Raw genomic sequence first — 9,851 nt, 5'->3', positions numbered from 1 at the left:
TTGTTTGTAAAGAGCTGTTCCCGACGGCAATAGTATGAAAGACATTATCTGATTGCTCCAATTTCATGTCGGGCCATTCCCTTAACACCCAGTTTGATACTTTCGCCAATAAGGGGTCCTTCGATGTTAAAGCGGCAATCGACTCAGCACTTACGATTGGCGTTGCTGCTAATTGCTCATAAGCATATCACCGATGCTAATCAGGGTCTGATGCTGCCGACAACGGGCAGCGACTTAGATAATCCGCACTGATTATAATTTTTTGAATAATTTAATTTTTATGTAAATGTTTTGGCAAGATCGTATAAATAACGATACTATAAACATTTTTTTAATTTAAAATAACCACTTAACTTCACAGCTTCAACGCTTTCGACGGGCTCATCGATCAGCGCAAGGAAGGTTTGAGTAAGAGTTATAAATTAATTAAAATGTATAATTTGGCTCTTTAGACCTCATTTAAATTTTGTAATAGAGATTCGCATAGAGATATATGTATATATCTGGCCGTAAGAAATTTTCTTTTCTTTTATTTCTTTTTGAATCTTTTTGTAAAATATCATCGATCTGGCAACGCTATGCAAATTTCATCGCATTCATAACCTTTCTCCCCCATGCTCGTTCACAAGTGTTTGTTATCAGCGTATAAACAAATCGACATTGCCTACCATCTACGCCACATCCGCAGCGTCGACGAAGTTTCCATTCCCTTTTTTGGATTTTGATCTTATGGGTGTAGTTGGTTCGCGTCCAGCCGTAAATATGTCCAGCGCACAAGCCAAATTCGTCAAAGACACCATCGCCAACAATAAGGTGGCTATATTCAGCAAAACCTATTGTCCCTATTGCACCATGGCCAAAGAGCAATTTCGCAAAATAGATGTCGAACCCACGGTGGTAGAGTTAGATGGAAATCCCGAAGCAAATGCAATCCAAGCCATTTTGGGAGAGATTACTGGAGCCACAACGGTGCCGCGAGTGTTTATCGATGGCAAATTTGTGGGCGGTGGTACGGACATTAAGCGAATGAATGACCAGGGAACATTGCAAAAACACTTTCAGTGATCTGTTTTTTGTTTAGATTTATGAGAATTTCCTAATTATCTGAAAAGTTTGTGCAAAAATAAAGAAAATAATAATAAAAAATTAAAAAAATATAATGTGAAACGAATTTAATGATATTGGTCGCGTTTAAGAACTTTGAAATCAATATGAATTGTAAATAAACATTGAAATTCTGTCACCTACATGAAATGCATACCGAATGTATCGCTAGTATAATTATTTTGTAGTCTTGTAGGGTAGAAAAGGGAGATGCGTTTACCAGCATAGCATCCCCACATTTTCTTGACAGGTCCACAGATTTGGGTCTTAGTTTACAAAAAGTGATAATGCTCATACTTATTTTGGTCAATTTTCTTTAGCATGTCCGATAGTGCACTTCATTTTCTTTAATTGTGAAGTACGATAAGACTAGGCATGAACCCCATCCCATCCGTCAAGATATCCTTTTAAGTAGCTGTTGGCGAATTTCTCGGCCATAATTATAATCTGCTACTCGTTGGATTCGATGAATCAAAACTTCCCTTGCCACAATCAGATTAGACGACGTTAGTAGTTTTCCATTTATTTTTGCGTCCGTCGCAATCGAGTTCTCTTGGTACAGTAAATTCTTCAATTCTTATATGCTACGAGAGAGAGTAATACAAAGTAAAATGTAAAGGGAAACGCAAGAAGAGAGCCAACAGTGATGCTATATTAAACTCTCTTTGAGCTTGCGATATATCGATAGTTTAGCTATTTAACCCAATGGTTAATATTTCAGTTAAGTTAATGAATGTAAATTAAGAAGTTCTCCTCCAACATGCTCCCCCTGTTAAAAGAACCAACTTTCAAATAAATTATTCTGGAAGCGGAGCGATGTTGTGAATTGGCCTTTTGAAGATTCCTTTTGCAGTCCTAAGTTCGACTACTCGAATTTTGTCATGAGGTCCGGCATTTACAGACACTACTCTTGCTAAAGGCCAATGTTGAGCCGGCACGTTGTCTTCATGTACTATAACTAGTTGTCCCAAGGCCACATTTGCTCTTTCGTAAATCCATTTGGTGCGTTGTTGTAAGTTATGAACATAATCCCGTGCCCACAGTGTCCAGAATTGTTGTTTCAAATAGGTCACTCGCTGCCATCTATCCAGATACCGAAGTTCCGTTCCGGGAGGGTCCGTGGAATGGTAAAGTAATGATTCTGGTACTGACGTTAATTCGGTTCCAATCACCAAATGCCCAGGAGTGAGAGCATTGAAATCGTTGGGGTCATCTGAAGTGGGTGCTATTGGCCTTGAATTAAGGATAGCTTCCACATCCGAGAACACAGTGAGTAGTTCCTCGAAAGTAAGAGATGCGTTTGAAATATTCTTCAGAGCCAGTGTCTTCGCTGATTTTACTGACGCTTCCCAGAGGCCGCCAAAGTGTGGAGCTCTAGGGGGAATAAAGCAAAAGTTAAATCCTTTAATTGAACTATATGTTTTATGTGATCTATGACGTCTGCGTTGTCGCACACCATGTGCAACGGTACACCACGGCTCGCTAAAAATCTACGTATACAAAGCAGAAATGCATTTGTTGACAATTCGGAGACTAATATGTTTATGTACGGCGGCTTTCCGCGAATCCTGTAAGACGTGAAAAATGGGCCGCAAAAATCTACTCCTGTTACTAGGAATGGTCTTTCAGCTCGTAGTCGATCAGCAGGAAGATTGCCCATCAGTTGAGTCACGAGGCGAGGTTTAAAGTGAAAGCAGCTGATGCAGCTTCGCACAACTTTTCTAATCAACCCTCGTGTGTTGATTACCCAAATTCGTTCTCATAAAAGAGATAAAATAAACTTTGGGCCAGCATGAAGATTTTTGTTGTGCAAGAATTCGATGTATAGCTTGGTAAAACGATGATTTTGAGGTAGCAGGGCCTGGTGCTTGGCGTTGAATGGAAGGTCTCCGTTTTTGAGACGTCCTCCGACTCTCATTACACATACTGCAGTTTGTCCAAATGTCATTGTGTGCATGAATGGTGTCAAACGCTGTAGACACGGTGTTAAGGTTTGTTTTTTAGTAAAGATATTTCATCAGCATAACATTCTTGTTGTATTAGTGCAACAATTTTCCAAAACGATTGATACATTTCTGTCTCAGTAATCCGAATATCGGCTATTGATGATGAACTTAGAGTGCGATCAGGCTTCACTTTGTTCACGCTGCGATAGAGGTATGAAACAAATCGAACGATTCGAATATATGATGAAGAAGTATTTATGATCATATTTAGAATAGATTGTGAACTAGCGTTGTCTGCTCTGCTACAAAGAAGTGCTGACTTGGTTCTTACTTCGATAGGCGGCGGAAGTGGTTCCCTAAGAATTGGCCATTTGGCCTTAGACAATTTTAAGAATGTTGTCCCTGTTATCCACATGCTTGTTTGCAGCTCTGATGTCCCACAACCACGAGAAACAATGTCTGCTGGATTCTTGTTAGAAGGGACGTGCTTCCATATTATTTCTTCCGTGTGTTGTTGTAACTCTGATACTCTATTTGCTACAAAACAATTTAGTATTGATGCATGAAGTTTTAGCCATTGCAGAACAATTTTTGAATCGGTCCAAAAGTATACCTTGTCGATGTATAATTTTAATGTCCTTTCGAATTTGCGCCAAGTCCGACTGAGCAACAATGCTCCGCACAGTTCTAACTTAGGCAAAGACTGTGTCTTGGTAGGTTCTATCTTTGATTTCGCAACGATTAAAGTGACTTTGACTCCACTCGGGAGTTCCGATCGAACATAAAGACAGCATCCGTACGCTCTTTCGGATGCGTCAGAAAATCCGTGTATTTCGCATCGATACGTTTTTGATGTGTTCACATATCGTGGTATTTGTAGATTTGATAAGTCTTTAAGATCCTGTAAAAGTTCTTTCCAACTTTCCTTAATTCGACCATCGACAGGCTCATCCCAATCTAGGCCCTTGAGTGTCAAGTCTTGCATAAGAATTTTGCACCGAACAATGACCGGACTTATGAATCCCAGCAAGTCAAACATTCTTGCTACTACTGAAAGAATTGATCGTTTGGTAAATATTGAGGAATGCCTTTGACGTTGATGGTCGTTTTCCTCCTAGTGAACTGTTGCGCTGACCGAGTTGACCTGTCTGATGACTTTCTAGGGACTGGCAGCGGCGATGAAGAATTGTGCAGAATTCCTCCCACGTTGAAAGCTTGTCGAAGCTTTGCTTTTCGTCGTAGACGACTTTGGTCTCGGCATCAACCTTCGTAAGAAGTATGTGAATCATGATGTTATTCATTATTTCCTCAGTTGATCCTAGTGTAAGAAGTGATCCGCGTATAGCGGACGCATTATCGTTGAGCTTCTGCAAAAGTCTTTCTTCTGGTTGCTTGACTAATGGTAAATTGAACAGACTCGATATACAATCATGGAAGATTAGAACGTCGTTGTCGTAGCGAGCTTCTAATCTTGACCAAGCTTGACTGTAGTTTTGTTCGGTAACTTGGAACGACTGCACGACCTCCAGTGCAGGTCCCGATAAACATTCGAGAAGATAATAAAGATAATTGAACTTATCAATTGTTGGCATGTGGGTATCGTTGTGAATTAGATTCAGGAAAGACGATTTGAATCTCTTAAACGCTGAATATTTACCATCGAAACTGGGTAATTTCAGTTTAGGTAATCGTTGACTGTGAACCACTGTAGGAGACATTGAAGAACTCATAAAACTCATATCCGATGTGTTTACTGGTCCCGTTGAACGTTTCCTTTGTAAAAGAGACAATAAATGTACCTTGACCTTTATGTACATTTCATCTAAATTACTGCACTCTTTATCAATTACGTGCAAATTTTCAATTTGTGTTTGAATGTGAGTAATTTGCCTATAATGAGATTTAAGTATTTGGAGTCTGCAGTCTAGTGTATCGGCATCTTCTTGGTCGCTAGTAGCAATGATCTTTTCATGTAAAGCTCGAATATGATTTTCAAACTGAGTCCGCTGGGATCTAAGATTTGTTATTTGTCTGTTCCCTTTGAGCTTACGGGAGTGTTTGAACCGTCTTTGCCCATAATGTTTCAATAAACGCCAGCAACACCTCCAAGTAGCAGAACCAACGCGAATGTTGAATAGTTATATGTGTATGTTCGCAAACTTAACTGTTTTTTGATGTACAGTTGGCGCAGGCACTCACGCTTGTTTGTGTTCGATATGTAAAGAGTGGAATGACAAACGACGAAAATATAACTGTTCGGTTTTCTCTTATTGGACATGTGCGAGTACAGTAATTGTTTGATTGAATACTTGCGGTTTTATTCCAATGACTTAACTGCAGTATGTGGAGAGTTTAACGTGGTATCATATGCATTAATGTTGTCGACTTTTCTTCCTAGATGTCTCAACGGGGGTTTGATGATTGATTGCCTCTTGCAATCCCTTTCGGAAACTTGTGGTAGCTTAAGAAGTTATGAAACAACGAGTCCAACTTAGATGCAATTGAACCAAAACTTATTTCACAGCAAGTTTCTGGTCCTGTCACGGTCGCCAAAATGTTGGCCAATTACTCTACTCTCTCTCTCTTTCGGCTACTCGTTGGATTCGATGAATCAAAACTTCCCTTGCCACAATCAGATTAGACGACGTTAGTAGTTTTCCATTTATTTTTGCGTCCGTCGCGTTCTCTTGGTACAGTAAATTCTTTAATTCTTATATGCTACTACAAAGTAAAATGTAAAGGGAAACGCAAGAAGAGAGCCAACAGTGATGCTATATTAAACTCTCTTTGAGCTTGCGATATATCGATAGTTTAGCTATTAAACCCAATGGTTAATAATTTAGAATAATTAAGTTAATGAATGTAAATTCAGGTAGTTCAGTAGCCTTATTATAAGTGCACGCCAGCCTACAGTCTTCTCATGCCCTTAACTGCTTTAGTGTCAATCCACGATACACCATTCACTACGCGTTCACTACAACTCACAACCCCATTTGAGATCCTATTTTAATCTAAACGACCTTTTACCCCGCATGTAAAACCAACGCACTTAACATGTAGTTCTACACATCTAACAGTAAATAAAACTATTCAGTGGTGGGGCGGGCTGCAAACAATTTTTAACCGAACAGACAGGCATTATGAGGTACTAATAATAGAAAAAGTAACCAAAAAAAAGAATTTTTTTGCTATTGTTGAGGAACCAATTGTCATTTAACTTACATTGCAATACGCAGCAAAGCAAAGACCCATGAATGATCTTGCACATCTCATATTCCTTTTGTTTTTGTATTCTTTCTTAAGTTTTCTAGAATATACTGGCGCCAGTCTGGTATGCTCTGTCTCTGTCACTCTTTATAAACCCATATGACCTACGTAGTTACGTAAGAATTGAAAATTTAGTAATAAGCAAGCAAACGAACGATCAAGACGTGTTCTAGCAGTGGCAGACACAGTTCAGTAACATTGAAGTAAAAATAAAGTAAAGTTCTTATGAGATATTAAACACAGTGGTTTATTGTTCATCAGCTATTAAAATATATAACTCACTCTGAGGTCCAGAAATAATAAGAAAGATATTGAGGGTGCACAAGGGTTAAAAGAAAAAGAGCGCACTGACTAAGAGATATAGAGTCTATATTATAGACACACAACAGACTGCAATAGGAGCGCAAATAACGGCGACGAGGGAAAGAAAATTCATTCAAAAATTCAATTCATCAATATACAAACAAAACAATTTTACTCTCTATTTTACAATTTGTTCTTATTCTTTCCTCATTCCCAAAGCAAAGCAACGCACGCATACGCATACAGTTTATGTAGCGATGCGTCTGTGTGTGTATGCATGTACTCTGTTGATGACGAAAGACGTAGTAGACAGCAAGCAGCGCTGCCGGCAGAGCTGGTAGCAGAGCCTGTAACTTGTGTTATATTTATCCGATCACATTCAAATTTTGGGATGTGGGGTTTTATATCACATATGTAAATTTCATAGCATACTCCAATTTTTATAAAAATGTTTCTTCTAGTTCTTCTAGAGCTATATGATATAGTGGTCCGATCCTGATGGTTTTCATACTTTATTTTTCCCGGGTAATAAAAAACCCCGAAAACAAATTTCAGCCCGATAGCTCTTAAGACGGCTGAGTAAAACGAATACGCACAGACGGACGGACAGGCGGACAGGCGGACATGGCTATATCAACTCAGCTTCTCATGCTGATCAAGAATATATATACTTTATGGGGTCGGAAACGTCTCCCTCTGTGCGTTACAAACATCTGACCAATTTTATAATACCCTCTGCAAGGGTATAAAAACAGTTAAATAAAATCATTTTATTTTTTTTTTAACGTTTAATATATATTTGTTGAATCTACTATAGCCTAACAACATGTTTGAGATATTTTTCTTAGTCCAGTACTTAAGATAAATCCTGGGGATATTGAAGGCGGCCTTAATCACTTGTTTTTGGGTTGGTCTGTCATTTCTTTTAAGACGAGTTCTATTATTAGTTCGCGTAAGGGAATAGGCAAGAACATTTGGGTGTGCATCCAGTTTCGCAGAATACTTTAGTTGTTGACTACCTATTTCAGATTTTACGCTAGGTATATTTAGATCATTTTGAATGTTGTCGTTTCGTATATACCACAAAGCCCCCGTGATTGATCTTAAAATCTTCGACTGCGCTTTTTGTATAATATCGGCATTGCTGGTACTTGCATTTCCCCATAGTACGGCTCCGTAAGTCCAGATGGGTTTTTAGTACGGAGTTGTATAGGAGGACTTTGTAGTCCAGACGTAGAGGGGACCAAGCATTGATGATCCAATGTAGGCTACTCGCTTTCAGTTTAAGCTGTGACTTTTTTGCTTCGATGTGCTAGCGCCTAGTTAGTCTTCTGTCTAGGTGGATGCCAAGGTAAGTGACATCCATGGCTTGAGAAACTGGTACGTTGTTTAGCATTAGAGCTGGACAGTTTCTTCTGTTAAGCGTAAATGTATAATGTTTGCATTTCTGCTCGTTGACCCGGATACGCCAGGTTGCTAGCCATTCCTCTACCACCTTGAGGTGTTCCTCTAATTTTGCAGAGGCTTGTATTAGGCATTTGGATCTGCTGAGGATTGCCGTGTCATCGGCAAAAGTGGACGTTATAAGTCCTAAACTCGTTGGTAAGTCTGCAGTGTACAGCAGGTAGAGCAATGGGCCGAGTACACTGCATGTTTGAGATATTTTTCTTAGTCTAGTACTTAAGATAATTCCTGGGGATATTGAAGGCGGCCCTAATCACTTGTTATTGGGTTGGTCTGTCATTTCTTTTAAGACGAGTTCTATTATTAGTTCGCGTAAGGGAATAGGCAAGAATATTTGGGTGTGCATCCAGTTTCGCAGAATACTTTAGTTGTTGACTACCTATTTCAGATTTTACGCTAGGTATATTTAGATCATTTTGAATGTTGTTGTTTCGTATATACCACGGGGCCCCCGTGATTGATCTTAAAATCTTCGACTGCGCTTTTTGTATAATATCGGCATAGCTGTTACTTGCATTTCCCCATAGTACGGCTCCGTAAATCCAGATCATGGTCATGTGGTGGTCATGTTTTGATTGAGTGAGATCAATAGGGCCTCTAAACCACTTGGAGTTTGCTGGCCAAGCTCTGGTGCGATAGGTTGCGGATTCTGTAGATGGTGGAGTGACGGGGTCGGGACAGTTCGGAGCACACTAGCGAAGGATACACTAGGACTGGTTGTAGCAGTCATGTTGGATGATCTAACAGCCTTGGCGAAAAATTCCTCCGGTGTAGTTTTGGAGGCGTTGAAGGTGATGTTTGGTCCAGCTGGGGGTTTGCGCCCGTTTAGGTGTGATTTAAGATCCTTGAAGACTCGTCATCCTCTGTAGGTGGCCGTGTAGTTCCCTCCACGGTTGCTGCGTAGTCTTAGTGCGACGTTGTTTCTGTCCTTGGTGCAAATGCCATCTTCATGATGTTCGCCGCAGCCAACACACACTGACCTAAGATTGCAATTGTAAGAGGTGTGGTTGTATTCCTGGCAGTTTTTACACTGCCGTGGTTGGTGTCTCTTATGGGGCTCCTCTACGGTGATTCTTCTGTGCAATAGAAGCTGTAGGTTGTAGATTGGGTGTACTTCATTTGGCTTCGACAGCTTTGCATCTGGTTTAAAGAGCGGCTGTGCGACTTTGTTCCTGTTGATGATGTTGACAACGGACTTGACCGCGAACCCTTTTTCGACCAACGCGTCTTCTATTTCTTGAGTAGGGACCGATGGCTCAATCCCGTTTAACACAACCTGGAGCCCTTTACTGCTTTTTAGTTGGTATGTATAGAAGTTGATGTTAGCATTACGGAGGTACTTTTCGATGATGCGGAAATTGTCCTGAGTTTGGGTTTGACATTTAATTTCTTTAATGTTACCCCTATTGAGAGGGGTTACAACAAAGATATTTGCCCCTACTGTTTCTTCTAGCTTCGAAATCAGGGCGCTGCAGTTGGCTCCACGGATATATAAAGGGGGTGGTCTAGCCGATTTAATTTAATCTACAGCGCCGGCTTGATCGTCTTGCTGATCGGCAGGAATTTTAAAACGATTCCCGCTAAGGGTGCTACTCGTTCATTTGGTTTGGTTATTTTCTGCGTATTGCCACTTTTTTCTTTTGCGGGCCTAGCTTCCGCTTAGTTATTTTTATATATCTATCCATTCCAGTTTAGACAGAAGTCGTTGGGTTTACTATTGTGGCTGACACTGGGCGACTTGTCGTTGACGGCTTAAGTCAACATTTC

At 40.1% G+C, this 9,851-nt stretch overlaps 1 protein-coding gene across 1 annotated transcript; it reads left to right on the top strand.

Moving 5' to 3' along the window:
* Positions 1-590: 590 nt before the first annotated feature.
* On the top strand, positions 591-1,080 carry LOC124462033 (glutaredoxin-C4-like). The gene has a single exon (XM_047013429.1). The coding sequence runs from the start codon at positions 730-732 to the stop codon at positions 1,063-1,065; it is 336 nt and encodes a 111-aa protein (XP_046869385.1). The 5' UTR covers positions 591-729; the 3' UTR covers positions 1,066-1,080.
* The last annotated feature ends 8,771 nt before the right edge of the window (positions 1,081-9,851 follow it).

This window comes from Drosophila willistoni, unplaced genomic scaffold (genome assembly GCF_018902025.1).
Source record: "Drosophila willistoni isolate 14030-0811.24 unplaced genomic scaffold, UCI_dwil_1.1 Seg85.1, whole genome shotgun sequence".
Lineage (NCBI taxonomy): Eukaryota > Metazoa > Arthropoda > Insecta > Diptera > Drosophilidae > Drosophila > Drosophila willistoni.
The sequence above is the reverse complement of the archived record's forward strand: the minus strand, read 5'-3'. Positions and strand labels throughout refer to the sequence as shown.

Bases quoted from the DNA above. Each gene is read 5' to 3' on its own strand.
- LOC124462033 (XM_047013429.1), top strand. From the start codon at position 730: ATGGGTGTAGTTGGTTCGCGTCCAGCCGTAAATATGTCCAGCGCACAA.